This window comes from Crocuta crocuta, unplaced genomic scaffold (assembly GCF_008692635.1).
Source record: "Crocuta crocuta isolate KB4526 unplaced genomic scaffold, BGI_CrCroc_1.0 scaffold130, whole genome shotgun sequence".
NCBI lineage: Eukaryota > Metazoa > Chordata > Mammalia > Carnivora > Hyaenidae > Crocuta > Crocuta crocuta.
This window is the reverse complement of record NW_027527920.1, coordinates 14,332,628-14,356,436: the sequence shown is the minus strand read 5'-3', so window position 1 is coordinate 14,356,436 and position 23,809 is coordinate 14,332,628. Positions and strand designations below refer to the sequence as shown.

The window sequence follows — 23,809 nt, the reverse complement described above, 5'->3', positions numbered from 1 at the left end:
TGCAGCAGGCTCCAGGCTCCAACCTATCAGCACAGGCCTGATGCTGGGCTCAAACCCATGAACTGCGAGATCATGACCCGAGCCAAAGTCGGACACTTAACCAACTAAGCCACCCAGGCATCCAAAGAATCCTCGTATTTAAAGGCATCTTCAAAAACTGCTGTCATGGGGTACCTGGGTGACTCAGTCGGTTAAGCATCCGATTATTAGTTTTGGTTCAGGTCACAATCTCATGGTTCCTAAGTTCAAGCCCCATGTCGAGCTCTGTGCTGAAAGTGTGGAGCCTGCTTGGAATTCTCTCTCTTCCTCTCTTTCTGTCCCTCCTGTGCTCTCCCTCTCTCTCCTTTCTCTCTCCAAATAAACTTAAAAAATGTAAACCCAAAAGAACTGCTATCTGTTTTCTGTAAATACTAACTCATATACGGATTTACCCCAACATTTTCTGAGTGGCTATTGTCCATACTGTATTTGTGAGTTATAGGACAGGCCAGTGTGTACCCTTGTACTTCACAAAGGCCTATTTTATGCCTGGCATCTGTTCATTGTACGCATGGAGAAAACTGTATAAAGATATCTATAGTAGATGAAAGCATAGCATATACGGTTACTCTATGCTGTGCATTATAAATTTTATAGATATTGCTAATAAATAGAAAAAGAATCAAAGGTTGGTGAAGGAGTTAGTACAGTGTGGTGGCAGGAGCGGTTTTCCAGTGAAGCCCTTGCTCTATGGTGGAGGGAGGGGCCTTTATCTCTGATGCACAATAATACAACGAAACCCAGCCGAGGGCTGGTAAGTGCGGTCAGGTTCTTCTAGCTGCCAGAAAAGGTAGTGTTTGTATTGTTGACAAGAGCTGACTGGGATGGGCTAGAAATGTGAAGCTAACAAACTGATTATTTTTTCTAATTTTTTAAATGTTTATTTATCTTTGAAAGAGAGAGAAAGAGAGAGAGAATGAGAATGCACAGGGGAGGGGCAGAGAGGAAGACAGAGAATCTGAAGCAGGCTCGTGGGGCTTGAACTCATGGACCATGAAATCATGACCTGAGCTGAAGTTAGATGCTCAACCCACTGAGCCACCCAGGCACCCCTGATTTATTTTAAACACAATATTTGTAATGGCAGGAATACTATACATAAGTATTCAGAAAGGTTTAGCCTGCCCATTTGCCTCGATGTTGGTTTAGTTGGAAACACTTCAAAGTGACGTAAACCCCAGGCCCAGAAAGCAGCGAATGTGCTGGTTCTCCGCCCTGCAGAGCCCCGTGAGCATCTGGTGAGAAGCGAGCCTGGCACCGAGCAGGGTGAGGGGCGGCGGTGGTCCGCTGCGGGGCCCGCGCACACTTACGGGAGTTCTTGGGCAGGCCCGGTCCGATGCTGACCTGCAGCACTTTGTTACTGGGCTTCAGGATGGCCAGGTCACCGAAGCCTTGGTGGAACTGCACTTGCCGGGAGCCCCCTGCACTCCAGGGACCCCAGGTCTCCTTTTTCAACTTGAGTTCAAGCCTGTGACAAGATTTGTTGGTAACAAGTAGGAACACAGCGGTGAGAAAACAGTGCTCGCAGACCTCAGCAAGGAGTTCTGCTGCTGGGCAAGCGTGCTGTAAAACGAGGCAAACCCAGGTCATTTAAGCCAGCATGGAGCCCTCAAATCGGGACAGCATCCTTGGGTGTGGGGCAGCGGCGTGGTGAGCCCCTGACCAGAGGCACAAGTATCTGGGGCCCAGCATCTCTGAGAAACCAGCTGGTGAGGGAGGTACTCCATAACAGGTACCAACGTCACTCTATCACGTGACCTCAGGTGGGTCTGCCCAGAGGACAAAAGGAACAGACACTCGCCAGCCCACACCTACTGTGGCGTGTCATTGTGCCTCTCCGATTTCCCTCGGTCTGTTTGTGGAGAACTGAGAGATGCCAGACACAAGATAGCCCATGTCTTCTCAGCATGGAGAGTGGTTATTATTTAATTAAATTTGATTCAGCACTAGCAACCAAAACCCAAATAGATGGGAAGTTTACCCACAGCTCCAAAACGCCCCAGCCAGTTTTTATTTTTCATACTGCCTATGTGCCTACATAACACAATTCCATCTTCTGCTTTTTTTAACTTATATTTTCTCATGTCCTAAGACAGAAAAATCCTAATTTTAAGTAGTTATCCATATTACTTCACAAAAATGCAAAAGTGATCTTTCAAGGTCGGTAACAGTCATCACGCCTGTCTTCTACAGGCCCTAGGATTCTCTGGGGGAAATGGAGGCACACAGGGCTGGGCTTCTCTGAGGCCACTGAAGCCAGTCAGAGCCCCGCTCCACCCCACAAGCCTCCTCTCTTCTCAGCCTTTACCACAGCAGGGAGATCACGTTTTACTCAGGGTTTTGGGCCCCAGAGCCCCACTTACGTATTGCTAAATTTCAGAGGTAGTTGCTTCTGGGTTTTTTCTTCATAACGCTTTGCTAAGAGGCTCAAGAATTCCGTTTTGAAGACCGACTCAAGCAAACTGTCATACTCTTGCTCATGAAGAATGAAAATGTCATCCTGCATTGTACTGCAAAGAGATTGGAATGACTTAATGAAAGTTGCACTCTGTTTATTCCATTTTATCCGCTTAAAAAAATTCTGTAAGATAGTATTAGGTTTCTACAGTCTAAGTGATAATCTTTAAAAACAAAACACTACAGCTATAAATTACATAACAAAATTGCTGAAATCTGCTTTCGAAGGAAGTTTATAACCCACCAAAAGCGTAATGAAAATAAATCTCCCACGTGACTTTTAAAATCAGGAATTTAAGGACAACTTAGTCTGTATTAAAAAAAAAAAAAAGCCACATACACACTTTCAAATTCAACTTCTACGTTCTCAGGATCGTAAAAATCCAAACCGTTATGAATAGAATGTAGCTGAAAGTGAACAATTCCACTTAAGTGCCAAGTTAGTAGAATTTACAATATGGTTGTGGCTATTGTAATAAATAATGACTAGAAGAATTATAGCTCAGTTATCAAAAGGGAAGCCAATATCCTGGGCTCTGTACACTCATTAGGAGTCTTTGGGTGTTGGGTGCTCTGCTTAAACTGTGTGTCACAAGCTGCTGAATTCACAAACACACCAGACTACGGACATCCACAAGACAGGTGGACCAACAGCAAGCAAGCACAAGTATCACCTTCAAGCCACTGGACTTAGTGGGATGGGGCGGGGTGGGGGGGGGGAGAGAACACACCTCTGTGGAGACTGCGTGTTTGGATGGGGTAGGGCTGTGGGCCTAAAAACATGAGATGCTGCAGGAAGAATGGAAGAGGCTGAGGCAAACCCAGTTCTGGGGGAAAATGCTTACTGGTAGAGGGGACTGATTAGACTCAGTTCCATCTCCAAGCCCAGCTAGACTTCATGGAAATTACAACACACATATAATTACTACTTTTTATTCCCCAGCTATTAGATGTAGAGCTCAGTTGAAGGAGGCCACCACCCCCAAAGGTTCCATAATACACACACTTACAAATACCTCCAAGTACCACCATCCACTATGTAAGACAACCCTCTAAAGAATGACATTTCATTAGGGATGGTGTTTTCCAGGTATAAAAAACAAAGCAAACCTGTTTCAATAACTGACCACAGTAACATTTTCATCTTCCCAAGTGCAGGAAATACCAACAACACGGTGTGTGTGTGTGTGTGTGTGTGTGTGTGTGTGTGTTTGTTTTTAGTAACCAGAGATGAGCTGTGTCACACAGGGGCCTGCTCTTGGGGCCCCAAATACTGCTATACCAGTAGGTTACAAAGCCAGATGGGAAGGCGAGTACGGAGAATTCAGGCATAGAAAAGCTTTGAGATTAAGGATTCTTTTTTCATGTAGACTCTGACCCATTTAAACTGCAATCCCATGGTCTCTCTGTTCAGTTCCGTAAATATTACAAGGTTGAGGTAGACCAGAGGTCTTCTCCGGGCAGACAGGCCTTGGTGGCTTCTCAGGAACTTCTCTCTTTGAGCCTAGAAGGGAGCTAACGACCTGTACCTGACTGAGTCAGTGGCTTTAGCCATAGCCTCTCTTCCTGAAACCTCAACCCCTTGGCTTCCCTACAGGAAAGGAGCTTGGCAATCTACAGGAGAGGAAAGGTCTAAGGTAGGACCAGAGCACCTGGAATTTAAAGGCTCAGAACGGCAGCATGCACAAACCACAAGGGAGGGATGAGTAAATTAGGAGTAACAAGACAGCAGCACACGGAAAGGGAGCTCGGCCCTTTAAAGCCTGTTTAATGAAGATGAGTCTGCAGAAGAGTTCTTTTTAGATGTAAAGTCAGAATACTTTACAGGCATTTTTGAACATGTAACGGCAATTTAGGAGGAGCACTGGGTGATTATTACCTCAAGCCTTTGTTTTCAAACTTTACTACATCACACAACTAGTTTCCTTTACACTCTTCTTATAGTTGGGATGTAGCTTTTTCTGCCGTGATGAAGACTGTGGCAACTGGTGGTTTAAACGACATTTGCATTTTTGTCCTGTTACTCAAAAGCATGTGCAAGAGCAATTCAGGACCAACATGACCACTGTACAGGGCCTGGGGGCCAGGCATTTACTCTTTCCCTTTACAGGTAGGACCAGGAGGTTGTACAAGTCACTTATGCTCACACCCCATTGGCCAGCACTATGTCACATGGTTACACCTAACTGCAAGGAAGCCTGGGAAATGCAGTCTTAGGGGAGGCTGTCAGCTACTCATACATAAAGGAGAGACTAGGTATTGCAGGACAGCTCACAATCTCTACTATACTTCCTTGTTCATAAACTTTTCCAAACTAGGAATTGGAATCTTTGCGTAGTCTGAGAATGCACCTCAGAGGGCCTAGCCACAAAGTTACTATCATCTTCCTGTGTTTAGGCAGATGAAAACTCTAGAAACGTCTTGATGACTTCGATTATAGCAATTCAGAACTCCAAACAAAGGCACTTATGTAAACATCATTTGGAATTAGTGAAGTAAACCCCAAGCATCCCGGCCCAGGGGTAAGAAGACTGCTGCATGAGGAAGGGGGGGTGTATGCAATAGGGAAAGAGTAAAACAAGAAGCCCCACATTTCGGTGTGTGGGGTGCAGAATGGAACTCTGCTTGATGCAGAGTGCTCTTGGGCATGTCTGGATGTGTCTGTTTCCCTGGCTGCACTTCTTGGCGGGACAGTGCTTTTTCAACCGGGCTAAGTGAGCCCAACACAAGTAACCTTGAGTAGTTTAATGTGCTTAGATTTATTAGGAGTTTCATTACCATAAAGAACAAAAGCAAGAAGGCCAAAGCTTCAGGGCCAATTATCAGCAGGAGTCTGGAAATGAGAAGAAGTGTTTGGACACTTTGACTTGAGCCATCAAATTAAAAACCCTTCCCTCCGGTGACCCAGGCATGGGAGTCAGTGAAACCCCCCTCAGTCAGGCCAGAGTTTCAAGTTCATCTGCCTCTCCTCAGCCCATGCTCCAGGGTCTGAAAACAAAGCTTTTACATTTATTTATTCTAAAAATTCAGACTTATCTTTGGACCTCACCCCTGTCTTATTCATATGCTCAAGCTGCAATTCCTTACAGATGTTTGATGTAGTCCCATGTGTTGAAAGATCCTTTATTAGTAGTCCCTGGTTTGGCTCCCTATTTGCTTCTTATATTGCTGACAACACTAGAAAATCTTGTTTCACTCCCCTAACCAGTATCTTTTCACAAAACAAATGTTACAAAACACTGAGTCAAGACTTAAAGGAGTTTTTTTCCTTAAGATGAAAAGGCAATTTCTTAGGCCAGCGCTGCCTCTATTTAAACCTTTATATATGCTCCTTTTAGCACACTAGATAGTACAGAGGTGGTTAAAGAAGAAAATAAGCCCGGGGGCCTGGGTGGCTCCGTCGGTTAAGTGTCCGGCTCAGGTCATGATCTCATGGTTCATGAGTCCAAGCCCCGCATCGGGCTCTCTCCCCCTCTCTTTTTGCCTCTCCCCTGCTCGCCTGCACACGTGCTCTCTCTCTCAAAAATAAACACAAAGAAGAAGAAAATAAACCTTCTCCAGAATTCTACCATTCAAAGAAACCAGTGGCACCTGTTTGGGGGCTACCTGACTTCCCTGAACAAGTGCAGACACACGCTGTATCAGGCCTAAACACGGGCCTCCGAGCGAAGCCTCACAGACCCCCCAGTGAGCAGGCCCGTTGCCATCTTGTATCCCAGGAGTATCCTGTGTATCATCTCCTAACACTTGTAACCTGTATGGCAAATGCCTACTCAGGGATTTGCTCCCCTTCCAGAATGCCAGGGAGCTCCTTGAGGCAGTGACTATGTTCTCATTCACCTCCAAATTCCAGAGCTGAACAGAAGGTAGGTGGTCAGTCCAAAAATGTTGACAGCTTCCAGGTTCCCAAATTTCAAAGGTTACATCAGGTCAAGATTTCAGTAATGCTTCAGGTCAGCTGAGCAGTGGCAAAGCAGGCTGTTCTAACTTCCAGGCTTAGCCAATGTCCAGCCACATAGACATACTGGAAAATCTATTCAACCAGACAGGGAGCCACATAGTTTTTGGTCTCCGGCCTCTGGTGATCAGCTATTAAAATGACAAGGACTCGGGGTGCCTGGATGGCTTAGCCGGTTAAGCGTCCGACTTCCGCTTATGTCATGATCTCGCGGTTCGTGGGTTCGAGCCCCGCGTCGGGCTCTGTGCTGACTGCCAGCTCAGAGCCTGGAGCCTGTTTCAGAGTCTGACCCTCCCCTGCTCACGCTGCCTCTCTCTCTCTCTCTCCTAGAAATAAATAAAAATATTTAATTAAAAAAAAATGACAAGGACTATTAGAAGCCTCATCAGAGGGGGGCCAAGATGGCAGAACAGCACGGAAGGTTTTTTTGTCTACTGTCCCTGCAATGCAGCCAGATCAACACTACACCATCTTGAGGATTTGAGGATTACCACAACAATCTGCACAACCCGAACCACAGAACTCATCAGGTACACAGTGCAGAGGGGTGAACAGGGCGGGGGGGGAGAGACAAGCCTCAGAGGGCAGGGAGCTGTTTTTGCTTGTGGAGAGAAGTCGGAGACCGGGGAGAGTATGGCAAAGGACCCCCCACAAAAAGCAGCTGGAGACAAAGTGGAAAAGTAGAAACAGCTGAAGAGACTGAATAAAAAAGGGAGAAAGGAAAAAGGAGAGGGTTTAAATTCTATGAAGACTCTATAAACAGGGGGAGGGAGTGCAGAGTCTGGAACTCTACAGCTCAATACCTGGCGGCGCTCTGGTGGGAAGGGCGAATCCCCAGGAGCACAGCGAGGTCTGGGGGCCCTTGGGCAACGAGGCGAGAGGCGGTTCCCCTGCTGGGAGGACACCTGACAGAGGCTGTGCCCCACCCCCCGCACAGGCAAAGACCCCACTGGACCCCAGAGAACAGCCACATTTGCTGGTGCCGGAACAAGGACGTTAAGGGTGAAGCCTGGCACCAGCTGTGTTGTGATTTGCCATAATCCCTGAAACACTGCTGCTACACCATTGCGTGAACTTTTTCTGGGGCGGGCTGGCACCCAGCTACAGCCTCTGGGCACTGGCAGCAGTGTGGTCTCGCGAATGTTCCTGGGGGGGGGCGGCACCCAGCCATTGCTCAGTGAGACCCACCTCTAGAAGGTCTGAGCAGATCAAAGCTGCAGTCCCTCAGAAGTGAGGGGTCGGGAAACACAGCCTCCTCTGAGATAAAACTCAGGAGGGAGGTGTCGCCTGGCAGCCTGACGGCTTGGTCACAGACAGTGTAGAAGTGGGGAGTGGACAGAAGCTGGAGATAAAGGAAGGGTGCTTGACTGCCAGTCGTGGAGAACACAGAGTTCAGATACCAGAGACTGGGTAGCAGGACGACACCATTTTCACCCCGCCCAGGCACGCGCATACACACCTACAAGCACCACATCAATCCACCCCAGGAAACTAAGCAGCACCATCTAGTGGAGAACAGAGCCGTTACACTAAACCCTGCCCAAATGGGCCAACAGCGCTCTTGACAAACTCAAGTCTCTCCACCTGCTTAGTTTACGGACTATCAAGTGCTTCGCAGCTTGACTTCTACAGGAAACCAGATGTAATTTCGATGTACTTCATTCTGTTCACTGGTCCTTTTATTCATTTTTTTTTCTTTTTCTTTCCTTATTCTTGAATACAGAAAGAAAAAAATCTATTTTTATTTTTCATTTTTATTAAAAAATTTTTTCTTTAATTTTTCTACTATATTTTTTACTTTTGTAAATTTTTAAAATTCTACTTTACTTTCATCATTTCATTTTACTCTATTTTATTGCATTCACTTTTTCAAATTTTCAAACATTTCCCTTTTTTCCCCTATTTTGTTTTTTTCCTTTTCTTATCTTTCCCTTTCTTTTCTAATCTATCAAGCTTCTTTCAACAACCAGACCAAAACACACCTAAAATCTAGCATCCTTTATATGATTTCTGTTATTTTAATTTTTAATTTTAATTTTTCTTACTATACTAATTCCTTTTCTTCCTCCAAAAGGATGAAACGAAGGAACTCACCCCAAAAGAAAGAAAAGGAAGAAACAACAGCCAGGGACTTAATTAACATAGATATAAGCAAGATGTCTGAACCAGAATTTAGAATCACAATAATAAGACTAGCTGGGATTAAAAATAGATTAGGATCCCTTTCTGTGAAGATAAAAGAAGCAAGCACTAGTCAGGATGATATAAAAAAATGCTATAACTGAGCTGTAATCTCTTATGTATGCCACAGCGGCAAGGATGGATGAGGCAGAGCAGTAAATCAGTGATATAGAGGACAAACTTATGGAGACTAATGAAGCAGAATAAAAGAGGGAGACTAAGGCAAAAGAGCGCAAAATAAAAATTAGAGAACTCAGTGATTCATTAAAAAGGAGTAACATGAGAATCATAGGAGTCTCAGAAGATGAAGAGAGGAAAAAAAGGGTAGAAGGGTTATGTGAGCAAATCATAGCAGCAAACTTTCCTTACCTGGGAAAGACACAGATATCAAAATCCAGGAAGTACAGAGAACTCCCATTAAATTCAACAAAAACCGACCATCAAGAAGGCATATCACAGTCAAATTCACAAAATATTCAGGGAAGGAAAGACTCATAAAAACAGCAAGGGAAAAAAGTCCTGAACCTACAATGGAAGACATCAGGTTCGCAGCCGACCTATCCACAGAAACTTGGCAGGTCAGTAAGGAGTGGCAGGATATATTCAATGTGCTGAATCGGAAAAATATGCAGCCAAGAATTCTTTATCCAGCAAAGGCTGTCACTCAAAATAGGAGAGATAAAAAGTTTCCCAGACAAACAAAAATTAAAAGAGTTTGTGACCACTAAACCAGCCCTGCAAGAAATTTTAAGGGAGACTCACTGAGGGGAGAAAAGATGGGGGGGAAAAAAAAAAGACCAAAAGCAAAAAAGAGGAGAAAGGACCAAAGAACATAACCCAAAACTCCAACTCTACAGGCAACATAATGGCAATAAATTCTTATCTTTCAGTACTCACTCTAAACGTCAATGTACTAAATGCTCCAATCAAGACATAGGGTAACAGAATGGACAAGAAAACAAGATTCATCTATATGCTGTTTACAAGAAACCCACTTTAGACCTAAAGACACCTACAGATTGAAAGTAAGGGGATGGAGAACCATCTATCATGCTAATGGTCACCAAAAGAAAGCCAGAGTAGCCATACTTATATCACACAACCTAGATTTTAAAATGAAGACTGTAACAAGAGATGAAGAAGGGCATTATATCATAATTAAGGGGTCTATCCACCAAGACTTAACAATCGTAAACATTTTTGCTCCAAATGTGAAAGAACCCAAATATATATATCAATTAGTCACAAATATACAGAAATTCATTGATAATAATACCATAATAGTAGGGGACTTCAACACCCCACTTACGCAATGGATAGATCATCTAAACAGAAAATCAACAAGGAAACCATGGCGTTGAATGACACACTGGACCAGATGGACTTAACAGATATATTCAGAACATTTCATCCTAAAGCAACAGAACACACATTCTTCTTGAGTGAACATGGGATATTCTCCAGAATAGATCACATACTGCGACACAAATTAGACCTCAACAAGTATAAAAAGATCGAGGTCATACCATGCATATTTTCAGACCACAATGCTATGAAACAATACTATGACACAATGCTATTTTCAAGCACAAGAAAAAATTTGGAAAGATGATAAATACTTGGAGACTAAAGGACATCCTACTAAAGAATGAATGGGGTGCTCGCTTTGGCAGCACATATACTAAAACTAGAACAAGATAGAGAAGATTAGCACGGCCCCTGTGCAGGGATGACATGCAAATTCATGAAGCATTCCATATTAAAAAAAAATAAAAAGAAGAACGAATGGGCTAACCAAGAAATTGAAGAGGAAATTAATAAGTACATGGAAGCCAATGAAAATGATAACACCACAGCCCCAAACCTCTGGGACACAGCCAAAGCAGTCCTAAGAGGGAAGTACATAGCAATCTAGGCCTTCCTAAAGAAGGAAGAAAGGTCTCAGACCTAACCTAACACCTCAAAGATCTGGGAAAAGAACAGCAAATAAAACCCAAAACAAGAGAAGACAGGAAATAATAAAGATTAGAGCAGAAATCAATGCTTCAATGAAACCAGCAGCTTGGTTCTTTGAAAGAATTACCAAAATTGATAAATCCCTAGCCAGTTTGATTAAAAGAAAAAGGACCCAAATAAAAGAATGACAAATATCACATGACTTTACTCATATGAGGAATTTAAGATACAAAACAGATGAACATAAGGGAAGGGAAACAAAAATAATATAAAAACAGGGAGGGGGCAAACTATTTCAATATTGGCATAGAGAAGGATTTTAACAGATGTCTTGTACTTCAGGGAAAAAGCTGTATTGAGCGTTCATGTGCCGGAGACTGTGAGGCTTAGTGCTTGATTACCGGCTGCAATGACGGCCCCATGACTTCTAGTTAAGACCATCAATGTGCCCACAACATTGCTCTTCTGGACCACCTCTAACTCTTATATAATGTAACCACTGGGAAAGCAGAATGGGCTCACAGCTCCCAAGCAAACCAACTGTGTGAAAACAACCATGCGACAGTTTGGGAAATGAGAGCAGGACTAAATACTTGATATGAAGGATTTAGTGTTCATCTCCCTAGCGGTGATCACGGTATTGTGGTTAGTTTTGTCTAAAGAGGCTTTGTCTGGGGCGCCTAGCAGGCTGTGAGTAGAGCATGTAACTCTTGATCCTGGGGTCATGAGTTTGAGCCCCACACTGGATATAGAGACTACTTAAAGATAAAATCTTAAAAGAAAATTTTAGGGGTGCCTGGGCAGCTCGGTCAGTTAAGCATCTGACTTTGGCTCAGGTCATGGTCTCATGGTTCAGGGGTTTGAGCCTCTCATTAGGTTCTGTGCTGACAGCTCACAGCCTGGAGCCTGCTTCAGATTCTGTGTGTGTGTGTGTCTCTCTCTCTCGGTCCCTCCCCTGTTCACACCCGGTCTCTCTCTCTCAAAAATAAATATTAAAAAAATCTTTTTAAGAAAAAGAAAGAAAATTTTAGGTAAAGAAAAATACATAGGTCAGGCCCAATAGCTGCAAGCCCATTCTGCTTTCCCAGTGTTTATGTAGTAAGAGTTAGAGGTGGTCCAGAAGACCAAGGTTGTGGGCACAGTGATGGTCTTAACTAGAAGAAGCCATGGGGCCGTCATTGCAGCCGGTAGTCAAGCACTAAGCCTCACAGTCTCTGGCACATGAACGCACAATACAACTTTTTCCCTGAAGTGCAAGACATCTGTTAAAATCCTTCCCTATACCAGGATTGAGATAGTTTGAGAGCATGTGCACACACGCACGCGTGTGCGCACACACACACACACACGCTTGGTGGTCTGGTACCACAGTCAATTTCTACCCTGCGTTTGATTCCGCACATATCATCACCCATGTGGTGCCTTCCTCACTTGGTTTAGATTACTGGCCTAACCCGGTGGATGAAGGAAATGAGGGAACAGTATGAATCTGGGTAAACGTGAGGCCCTGTGACTGCAACATGCACAGATCACAAGTTACAGTGACTCAGACTCCTCTCTCCCCGGAGCCACAATTTTTGGGCTAAGCACCTCATTTTATGACATCCTGTAACAGGGAAAGGCCGTAAGAGAGCAAACGTCCAGACCATGAGGAAGCAGCAGTAGAAGGTGGTTTTACTACGAGAAATGGCAGCCCCAAAGGCTGTTAGAGAAAACAAGACAGAAGGAAAGAATTTGGGGGGGACAGCCCACACCTTGATAAACACCAAGGCCTAGACAAAAAAGATAGTGTCAAAGTGCCTGATATAAATGGAGACATATGGTTATTTATGATCAAGCATTGCCTAAGTGGCCTGAAGACTGACGACACAGGCCTGGGCAATAACAACAGGAAGAATGAAAGTCACTCTCAGAGTAACGCGCACATGTGCCCGGAGCGGTGATTGCCTGGCGTTGAGCCACTGCCCCTCTCAGGAGCACACAACAGGCTTCTGCCAACCCCGCTTAGCCCAGGTGTGGCCTGTCCCCATGCAAGAAACAAAGAAGCTTCTGGTTGGGTTCCTTGGAACAGCAAGGGCAGCCTCAGCACCCAGCTCGCAGGAAGTGTGGCCGGCGGGCTGCCCAGCTCAGGCTGTGGCACGGCTCGTGAGCAGAACGCTCGGGAAGGTCTTCTCAAAACTGGACAGTGCCTGGAACTCTTGCTTAAAACCTACGGCCCTGAGACCCACCGAGGTGGGGTCTGCAAAGAAGGCCGCTGATGGGCTCATCTGCTTAGAAGTTTCCCCACATCCTGAGCTGAATGAAACGTTTTCAACACTTGACCTCACACCCCCACCTGGCCCTTTCTCAGGAAAACTGGGAACAGAGAGGACCAGAAACCACAGTCACACAGGCAAGAATGGACACAACTTGAAATCTGTTTTGGATTATCACACTGGAGCCAGGATTTCCAGCCTCGTAGCTCGGACGCCTGAGCACACAAAACCCTGGCTTTTTCCTGAGAGCGGCAGTTTTGTCTTCTGTGTGGAATAAGAGGTTAGAGGTATCCCAATTCCAGGAAGACGTGTTCATAAGGCACCAGAACCTCACGACTTTCAACGCAATGGCAGCCGGTAGCCTTCCCTCCGCAGAAGCAGTGGTCTCAGAAGGGCCCACAGATGCCACTCGAGGGGGAAGCCACTGAGCTCACAGGGGCCTTTCTTCCTCTTTTCTTAGCCTTCTGTGACTGGGAGGATTTCCTCTCATGAGAAGGAACTGAGGGAACTCTGAGCAGGGCAGATTTAAAAGGCGTCTCCTTACACATACAAGCCCCTGTGCCAAAAGAAAGCTGGGGCCCCTGCCTGTGAACTTGGGATTGAAGGGGGCATTTGGCAATGACTCCAGGGCTGCTTGGGCCTTTGCTGGGGAAATGGGTCAGGTCTTCGATGTGGGCGAGGTGGGCTTCGGGACAGGACTCTGGTCCCCTGGCCCCACTTCAGTAAAAGCATTTATACTGTGTTTCAGAAACCAGGTTTTTCTCTTATACTTTGTGGGAAGAAAGGATGTGAGTTCCCCTTGACTAGTGGAGCTGACCAGAAGGCCACTTCTTGGAATCTCATTCCTGAGACCTACGAAGGTCAGGCCTTCTCAGGGAAGAAGAGGAAAAACTCAGTTCTCTTCACCAGGATCTTGACAACGGGGGAGCCCGGCCAGGCCTTGCTCCAGTTTAGAACCACTGATAGGCGGAGATGAGGAGGGCCGGGCAGCCTTGCCTCCCACCCTCGCTGCTCACCTGAGGGACACAGACAAGATTCTCTCCATCTCGATTCTCCGCTTCAGCACTTCCTTCACCAGGCCTTTGTCTGGGCCCTGTTTCACTTTCTCTCGTCCAATTAAGTACAAGCACTTTGGAGTAAGAAGCAAGTCTCGCTTTACACCCTGTAAAGAGAGGTGCTTTAAGAAGGTGGACAGGGGGCGCCTGGGTGGCTTAGATGGTTGGGCAGCCAACTCTGGCTCAGGTCATGATCTCATTGTTCGGGGGTTCGAGCCTCGCGTAGGGCTCTGTGCTGGCAGCTAGCTCAGAGCCTGGAGCCTGTTTCAGATTCTGTGTCTCCCTCTCTGACTCTCCCCTTCTCACGCCGTCTCTCTCTCTCTCTCTCTCTCTCAGAAATCAACAAAAAAACGTTAAAAAAAATTTAAAAAAAGAAGGTGGACAGACATGTCAAAAAGGCAACTTCCCCCACAATGGGCAGCGGTGAGTGTGTACCTTGAACCTTCTGTCGTACTTGGTGACTGTGTCTGCAAAGTCGATCTTCTCCCTTTTCCCCACGAACTGCTGGAGTTCCGGGTGTTCCTCCATTCCGATGTAATCCCCGATGAAGTTCCTGTTAATACTATTTCTCCTTCTCTCTTTCTTGTTCAACAGGAGGTCTGAGGCTGCAGTTCCCGAAAGGCCAGAGAAGAGAGAAGGGCCAGGGCCCCAGAAAGAGGAGGAATATTGTGTGGAAATACACAGAGAAACTCAAAATGAATACAAGATTTTAACACGTGACATTATAGGCAAAGTAAAGCGAACTTGTAACTCCGTCTGAGCTCACAATTATTCTTGAGATTTGTTAAATGCATGAAACAAAATGACTACAATACCTTCTTCTCTCATTTGGACGTATTTCTTCCGGGCCACAAATTTCCTCCATGATTTCTGTATCACTCGAGCATACCCATCATACTTTCTCTCTCTCATTTCTTCTAGAAGGAATAGCTGTGAAGGTACAGAGGGCAAATGTGAGCCAATTCATGAGACATGAACATCACTTTTTTGGGTTATTCCAGAGACACTCAGTTTAGTCAAGGGCGTAACATGGGGAGCAGTTTCCCTGACTTGTGAACAAATGTGAAGAAATTATTATTGGGGCATATGGTTTCTAATTACTATAATGTCTTTAAAATTTTGGGGGGGTTTATTTATGTTTTGGTGGTGGTGCGGTGGAGAGAGAGAGAGAGAGAGAGAGAGAGAGAGAGAGAATCCCAAGCAGGCTCCGTGCTGTTAGCACAGAACCTGACTCGGGGCTTCAACCCATGAACCATGACCTGAGCCGAAATCAAGAGTTGGAGGCTTAACCCAGGCGACCCTGCAATCACTGTAACATCTTTATCTCTCTCTGTTCTCTGTGTTTAACCAAACACATAACAGAAAACAGCTGTTATACGGGTGTTAGTCACCCTTGCTCATAATCTGTGTAAATCAAATGAGTGGTTCCACATTCATCCCCTCGTTCTCTGCCTTGATCCAAAGAGGATGCTCACTCGATGCTAGATGCAATGAGCAAGAGGAAGCCGCTGTTTAGTCCTGCACATGCAGCCTCTTCACAGTTTCCTGCTCTTGTAGAGGCAGAGCTTGTGTTGCTGTGGAAGAGGGCTGCCCTATATTCAGTCGGGTCCATGAAAGTGTAGACTTTTGGCTGCATAGATTCACCAAGGAGTCATTGGGCCAGAGGGCAGTAACCACCGTGACTGGAGCTGGACATAAGACGTGCTGTTGGGACTTGGCTTCGCCTAGAGGGACTGACACTAGCAAAGAGCTGTAATGTACCAAGAGCCCACTATGAGTCAGGAATCCTTCTAGACGGACATTATAGAATACATTATTTCATTCAACTCATCAGCAACCACACAGGCCACACGGTTCTGTCATCTCCACTGCACATAGGAGAAAACTGGAACTAAGATTGGGTGGGTCTGGAAAGTGAACCAAGGTCTTCCAGGCCCTGTCAGGCTCTTCTTCACTTTGACACACAGTCTGTGTTTGTAAATCTGCATTTGGTCAGCTCATGAAATGGTGGGAAACTTTCTCGCTCACCTAGGCAGTGGTTTTCACAACTCTCTAGGAGACAAAAGAAAATGTACCAAGGAAAATAAGTAAAGCTGATGAAACGTCACTACAGACATGTTCCAGAAGTAAACAAGTGAATTTGGTTTGAAGGCAGCCAGGCTTGATTTGTTGCCTCTGTTTATCTGAGTCTATCCTCAGGAGCCACATCTGTCCCTTCCTGTCACTCAACTTCTGCTTCTCACAGCCCTAGCTGTGCGAAAACAACATCTCAAACACAGAAGGGAAGGGGCCGCCGCTTCATTCCGCAGCCCTCAGTGCCACATACCACGGGATGGGGAGCATATTTCTGAAAACAAAAGGAATACGTGGTTTAACATTTGGACAGAATGTTTAAATACTGAGCTCTGTGGTTGCCTGTTTGAAGAATATTCGTTGGTCTTTCTTATCTTGGTGTGTTGGGTTTCTGAGTAAGCCTTGTTTTCTTCATTCCCAGAACTATTTTGGGAGTGTCACAGAAAATACACTTGTGACTCAGAAAGGAGGAGGCAACCAATTCCCAACCTCCTATAGATGGTATCAAAGATTAGCTGGGTTTTAGGTTTTTTCCAAAAGCCATGGAGGTTAGAAATCAGGGCCCTTCAAGAAAAAAAGGAAGAGAGAGAAAGAACTCCCTACCCCCACCACCAAGGACACATGTACCAAGTAAGCAAAACCAAACCCTTTGGTGTCTGATGGGGGTTCTTAAATCAAATGGGTTATTTCGTATATTTAGCACATTTACTCTAAGAGTCAAGGCAAAATCCTAAGGTAGATTCTTAAAAACCAGTTTGTTTAAAAATACTTGCAATGTCAGGACCAGATGTGGATGGCTGAGCGACAGGGGAGGGGAGAGTAGTGAAGGTCCATGCACAGTGTGTGTGTGTGTGTGCGCGCGCGCGAGTGTGTGAAAAATATGGGGTAAAGGAGAATCAAGTGAAGCATTCGGAAGGAAGACGGAAAAGAAAAACCCAAAATAAACCTTGATTTTGGAAGTAAAACCCCACAGCTCAATTAAATTAGAAAAAAATATATATATAAAATGCTGAGGCTGTCCTAATTATACGTGAAAATTTGGCAAGACAAGAAAGTAAAAGCGGGTATAAAGCAACAGAGGAATTCTGCATTGTACTGATAAATCACTCCATCCCATTTTAGAAAGAACAGGAACTGCTCTGTGGGTTGCTTAATGGTGTATGACACAACATTTTCATTTTATATTTGGAAATGACATTGCTGTGAAGCTACAAATAACTCAAAGTGGAAAATGCTACCACAAACTTCTCATAAACGGGTTCTATTGATGTGTGCCACTTACTTATTTAATAATTTTTATGGCTCTTAAAGCCATTCAGTCGCAGCCATTACCATTTCTGAGTCTCGGGTTGATCTTCTGAGGCAGGACAGCGGCCATGGGGCCCATTCTAGAGGACGCAACTCACTCCAAGACCAGGGTTTGCCTAAAGTCAAGTGTTTCCGCAGTCACCAACACTGCCAGTTCGCATGGTGTTTCCCCTGGATCTGATGACTAATTTTGTCAAGTTCACCAAAGACTCTTGAAATGGAGTCTTGCGACTGTTAAAGGAACCTCAGGAAATGATGATGTCCAACCCTCCATCTTAAAAAGTCACGTCTTCATTCCATAGTCCCAGAGGTAACTGGGCAGAAGTACTGAGGGGTTCTGCCAGAAGGAATCCAACCTAGGAACTAGGAACTTCCTATGAACATTCATTAGGCTCAAAGTGACCACCTCCCCATCAGGAAAGAGCAAGAAGTTCCTCCAATTAATCTGTGGGGGTCTGATAAGTCTATGAATTATAGAGTATATGTCTGAGTTCCTTACTAGTAAATATTTGTGTTCCATTAACCCAGAGATTTCTTCTCTTTCTTACTCAGTTCCTCAAAGTTCTTTTCAAGCTCCGTCATGGTCTTCAAGATCTAGTCCTAAGACTGACCACCCTTGACCTCTGCTCCAGCTTTGAGGTGGAAATCTGTATCTGCGTGTAAATGACCTGTTTGGTGTCACCCAGGTGAGGATGGTAAGTTTACCCAAGCCTCCTTAGTGGGACAAAGAAGTCCCTTTTAGCTTAGACACTACTGGACACGTAAGTAACTGGCAGGCACATGCTATGAGCCACTTTCTGTACAAGGCTCTGAGTACACAAGCATATCAAAGGGTAAGAGTCCCTGACCTTGAGGAGATGGCCATCTAGAATGGGAGAGAGACCATAAGAACAGGAACCATTGTATGATGACATCTTTTTATATGTGCTGAGCTCTCTGAAGGCTCTGCAGAGCAAGGGTTTGGGGGAATGACCCACACTTATATTGGGAGCAGGGGTGAAAAGGCCGAAAGCACGAACCAAAGGGTGAGAAAACGAAGGCAGCGTGTGTGGGGAGGGGCAGCAGAGGCGCTGCGGGGAGAGGGGCAGTGAGGACGTGACGGGGGAGCAGCGGCATACTCACGGACTCAGGGGCTTTGATGAACACTTTGCTCCTCCCGAGCTGGAACTGATCACTGTCCATGTTGACGGACTGCAGCAGGTGGAGGACACCTTGTTTCTCGTCCCCTCTCCATGAGGGCCAGGTGGCTTTGGTCAGAATGGCATACCTGTGAGTGCAATTGGGGAGAGAAGGCTCGGACTCAGACCGGACTGCCCACCCAAGGCACCACTGCCGCCGTATCCGGGCCATCCACTCACCTCTGCTCTTGGCTTAGGGATGGATCTCAGCAGCTGTAAAAACCCACCGGGGCCGGCATTCCCAATCCGGAGCACCCGTCCTACCTACTCCCTATCTGCCGGTTTCCATGTTAACACCCTGGGGAAAATCTGCTTTTCCTTTCTACCACTGTCTAAAAATAGCACTGCCGAAGGTCGCCGATGACAACCTTTGGACAAAATCAAATGTTCTTTTCTCAACGGTGATCTCCCCTCGTTTCTCTGGTGCACTTAACGGTTAATGCAAAGAGTTTGAGAAAGCTCCCTGTGAGCAGCGGTTATCACTAAGTACCCACGTTCATTTTGACTCACGAGGCCCTGGTGTTTGGTCACTGGCTCTCCCCTCTACTTCCTCTTCCGCTCACTATGTCCCTGAGAGAACAGCTTCTTCATGCACACTAAACTCTTCACCTCCGCAGAGCCTTGTCCATGCTGCTCCAGGTGTGCCGGTCTGCGAACACCTCGCATGGCCAGCTCCCGTGGCACCGTCCCTCAGTGACACTTGCAAAGGGCCCTGACTGGGCTTTTTTGGACTGCCAAAGCCAGAAGAGCCCTCCTTCTATTTTCTCTCATAGAAAATAGTATTTTCCCTTCAGAGTATATATCGTAATTCACAATTATACTCATGTTATTATTTATTTTATTTCTGCCCCCTCTGTGAGGACAAGGGCTTCACGAATGGATGCCACACCTGAGCAGGCGACAGCCCATATCCAGCAGCTCACACAGAGCCTGGGGCTTGGCAGTACTAAGGAACAGTAAATGGCTAAGATCGACGGGCTGCTCTCCCTGCATCAAGTGTTATTCTTGGGACATTAGGTGCATGGTCTCATTTTATTCTTCCAGCAACCTGATCAGGTTGGTCTCTCCATTTTGCAGAGTAGGAAACTGAGGCAAATAGAGACTCAATGAAGTCTACTTAGCTAGTAACTGTCGTAGCTGAGATTTGAACCCCCAACTGTTTCTTTAATCATAACACTACATATAAGCCAACGACTGGCTTATGGGTAAGTCTCTTGTTTAAAGGTCATATGGTCTACTACATATCTATGTTACAAACATTGCAGTTATGTAAGAGGCTGACACAACAGACACAGAAGTACACTACGCAATGTCAAATATAGAAAATCTCAAAGACTTAACGTGGAAGGAAGGGAGGAGAAATCAGACAGGAGTGCAGGAAAGAAGGTGGGGGGCAAGGCCCATGGAAGGCACATCTAGACACAGCCATGAATGGGCTCCAGGTCTGGAGAGAAGCCATGTCCTCCTTTGTTCCCAGAAGCTACTACCAGGATTAGACAGACTTATGGCATCTAAGGGAGAAGGGAATCTTAATAAGAAGAGCGGCCATGCCTTCCGGATCCAGAGCTCACTAAGAGCACAAAACCTGGTATTACCCTAAGGGTCAGCTGGTTGGGAATAAGGTGATTCTAGGGACCCTCTCTCCTCCTCCCAAATATCCTTATTTTGCTTGATAATGTCTTAAATGTCTTGGAGAAGCAAATCCTCCTATTCCCTTGTTAGAGATAAAAAGCTTAAAAATGGGGGCCCCTGGGTGGCTCAGTCAGTTGAGCGCCCAACTTTGGCTAAACTTTGTGGGTTTGAGCCCCGTGTCGGGCTCGGCTCCGTCAGTGTGGAGCCTGCTTTAGATCCTCTGCCCTCCTCTCTCTCTGCCCTCCCACCCTCCCACTCACGTTCTTTCTCTCTCTCAAAAATAAACAAACGTTAAAAAATATTTTTTGTGTTTAAAAAAAGGTTAAAAATGAAAACAGTTGAAGCCACACCTTTGCATGAATATATTCCTATGTGGCATAATGAAGTCAAACAAATGAAGCCACATATAATGATTGACAGCAGAACCTTTCTAGGTATGACTGGGAGGCCCAGTGAACAAGTAGGAATGTGCTGGCAATCTAAATGGAGGAGGGAGAAAAATTCATGCCAGCTATGAGTGAGAGAAAAAAACCAGGCCTCTGACGTGACAGGTCTTTAAGAGTTCAGGTCTGCCATGATTAATCTAATCAATTTTAAAAAATGTTTTATTTATTTCTGAGAGAGAGAGAGAGAGAGAGACAGACAGCATGAGCAGGGGAGGGTCAGAGAGAGAGGGAAACACAGAATCAGAAACAGGCTCTAGGCTCTGAGCTAGCCCTCAGCACAGAGCCCGACGTGGGGCTTGAACCCACAAACCATGAGATCATGACCTGAGCCGAAGTCGGACGCTTAACCAACTGAGCCACCCAGGCACCCTTAATCTAATCAAAATTAGAAAGGAAAGTCTCTGTATTGTGTAACTGCAAACACAGGTAGCTCTTTGCAATCCTGCCCCCCNAAAGTAATGCTGCATTTCTCATTTGATTTTTTTATAGTAAGAGAGTTGTTTTTGCAGAGGCTTTTTCTCCCTTTTCCTGACAAGGCTTCTACGAGTTTGAGTCTGGGTGAGATGTGGGGTTTGAATGGCATCTCCGGGGTACTCTGATCAGGGACTATGACAGTGGGCCCCTAGCTGTCCTGAAGGCTGATGTGCCCTCCTCACCTCCTTGTGTTCACGAGAGAGACCAGGGCATAACTCTAGGATAAGGCTCTCCCATCCCCAGGTCACTATCTTCCTCTAGGATATGTTGCTGGGAACGGGGTGCACAAGGCGATGCCTCACTGGTACCCGTGAGAATTCTGGAGACATGAGGATCATGGCTTACTTTCCTTCCATCAAGCATTTTTACTTTAAGACCCAACTCTGCCGGTATTTCATCTCAAGCCTATGCAATGGCTGTTCTCTTCACCTCTGACTTGTGAGCTCCTTGTTCTCTCTCAGATGACCAATTGAGGTTTCCTCCTCAGAGGAAATGCAGCCCAGATGCGAGTGACCTCTAGCTGCTGGCACTGGGGGTGAGGATGTTCCTGACATCCAAGGACACAAAGGTCTGGACAGCTAATGAGTAGGACGCTCTCGACCCCCCATGCTTTCCTGATCCTTCTTTCTTCTCGCTTGCCCAGGATATGGATTGACTTTCCTCACAAGCGTCCCTTTCCCACCCCTACAATTCTGAGAGGCTAGGTCAAGGGAAGTAGGCTCCTGAGGAAGTGTAAACGGGGCCATAAGATAAACTTTAGGGGGCACCTGGCTGGCTCAGACAGTGGAGCATGTGACTCTTGATCTCAGGGCTGTGAGTCTGAGCCCCACGTTGGGTGTAGAGATTACAAAGAAAAATTAAAAAAAAAAAGATAAATTTCAGAAAGCTCTTCTGTTCCTATCAGATTTTGCTTCCTAAAAATCAGGACCCACATTTGGGTTTACTCCTCAAGCCATGGTAAGGGGCACACGCTGCTTAGCTCTAAAAGTTGTTTTCTAAGAATTTATAGATAGGTATTTTCTTAAGCCGAGACTCAAAGCAACTGCCATGTCTAAGAGCTTTTTAACACTTTCTAAAGATATGAAAGCTGTATCGGGGGTGGTGAATAGGGTATTCCTTCTGAAGGTACTGTAGGATTTAGTTCTGAGCACACGACCCACCGGTGAGGATATTAAGGCATCTTCTGATTTTTAGTCTCTAATTCCCAATCAAGAGGGATGGTTTTGATAAATACAAAGGATTTTTCCAAGAGGAAATGAACACACACAAAGGACTGTTTCCCACTTGCTAAGCCTATTTTCTAAGCTCTAGGTTGTGTCTGAACCAGTCTCTGCTTAGACCCGTGGGCTTCCTTCCCAGGGAAGGCTGGAGGAGGTGTGCACACAGGCATCGCGCTGGGTATTAATACATCCTTTTCCTTCAGGTTGTTACTTTCTCATTTGGCAGGCTTTCTGTGGATATCTAGAAAGCAACTTTGTAAACCAAGTTTTTATTCTCAGCCATGAGGAGAATAAAGGTCTGGGGCACCTGGGTGACTCAGTCGGTTAAGTGTCCGACTTTGGCTCAGGTCATGATCTCATGGTTTGTCGGCTTGAGCCCTGCATCAGGCTCTGTGCTGACAGCTCAGAGCCTGGAGCCTGCTTCGGATTCTGTGTCTCCCTGTCTCTGGCCCTCCCCTGCTCACACTCTGACTCTCTCTCAGAAATAAATAAACATTAAATAAAATTTTTTTAAGGGAGAATAAAGGTCTGACATGGCTCAATTACTCACAGAGGATCACAGAACAGGACAGACAAGGGCAGGGGCAGATGCTCCCAGCATTACTTATAGAAGTCAAGTTCGACGGCTTGTCTGTTTTTAATATTTGTTTATTTGAGAGAGAGACAGAGTGCAAGCAAGATAAGAGCAGAGAGAGAGGGAGACACAGAATCTGAAACAGGATCCAGGCTCTGAGCTGTCAGCACAGAGCCCAATGTAGGGCTCGAACTCACGAACTTAGAGACTGTGACCTGAGTTGAAGTCGGACGCCCAAGTCACCCAGGGACCCCTGTCTGTTTTTTTAATGTTTACTTATTTTGGGGAGAGAAAGACAGAGCACAAGCAGGGGAGGGGCAGACAGAGAGGGAGACCCAGAATCTGAAGCAGACTTCAGGCTCTGAGCTGTCAGCACAGCCCTGGATGCAGGGCTTGAACCCATGAATTGTGAGATCATGACCTGAGCTGAAGTCGGATGCTTAACCGAAGGAGCCACCCAGGTGCCCCTGTTTTTAAATAATATGGAAGGAGGTTTTTTAGAATTGCTTTCTCCAAAAAACAAACAAACAAAACACAAAAAAACCACCAACAAAAACCACACAAAAAAACCAAGGTTAAATTTTTTTAAATAGCTGACTAGTTTTCAAAAGTGGTATCAGTTGGAGAGGATTTGCTGGTATCAAATCAAGGGTTTTTAAATACAGGAAAAAATATTGGAGGATAAAATTATGAATGCTTTGGAATTGTTGAGAGCAGGTCTTTCTGAATTAGGGAAGGATGGAGGAAATACTTTTCATTCACTATTTCTGTACTCAATTTCTTTCTCTTAATTAAAAGAAGGGCATTTTCAAAGACAGACAGTTTTGCAAAAAATTTTAATGATTATTTAAGCCATGGTTCTCAACTGGCTTTGCGCCCCTCAGGGGACATTAACAATGTTTGGATATACTTTAGATTGTCACAACTTGGGGGAAGAGAGCATAGTGGGTGGAGATCAAGGAACTGCTAAGCATCCCACAAGAAAGACGCATCCAGCCCCAAA

At 45.5% G+C, this 23,809-nt stretch overlaps 1 protein-coding gene and 1 non-coding gene across 2 annotated transcripts in view; one reads left to right on the top strand and one right to left on the bottom strand.

Annotated features, from left to right (window-relative positions):
- The window catches only part of MYO1E (myosin IE), a 198,391-nt gene that overhangs the window by 23,874 nt on the left and 150,708 nt on the right, over positions 1-23,809 (bottom strand). The window contains exons 19-24 of the mRNA XM_077747818.1: positions 18,405-18,549; positions 14,717-14,831; positions 14,337-14,506; positions 13,863-14,008; positions 2,403-2,549; positions 1,350-1,507 (exon numbers count right to left, since the gene is read on the bottom strand). Coding sequence (XP_077603944.1) covers positions 1,350-1,507; positions 2,403-2,549; positions 13,863-14,008; positions 14,337-14,506; positions 14,717-14,831; positions 18,405-18,549 — 881 coding nt within the window. The remainder of the gene's footprint in view (positions 1-1,349; positions 1,508-2,402; positions 2,550-13,862; positions 14,009-14,336; positions 14,507-14,716; positions 14,832-18,404; positions 18,550-23,809) is intronic.
- Positions 10,293-10,399, top strand: LOC144219115 (U6 spliceosomal RNA). Its single transcript, XR_013331313.1, has one exon. It is a non-coding gene; the product is annotated as a U6 spliceosomal RNA (small nuclear RNA).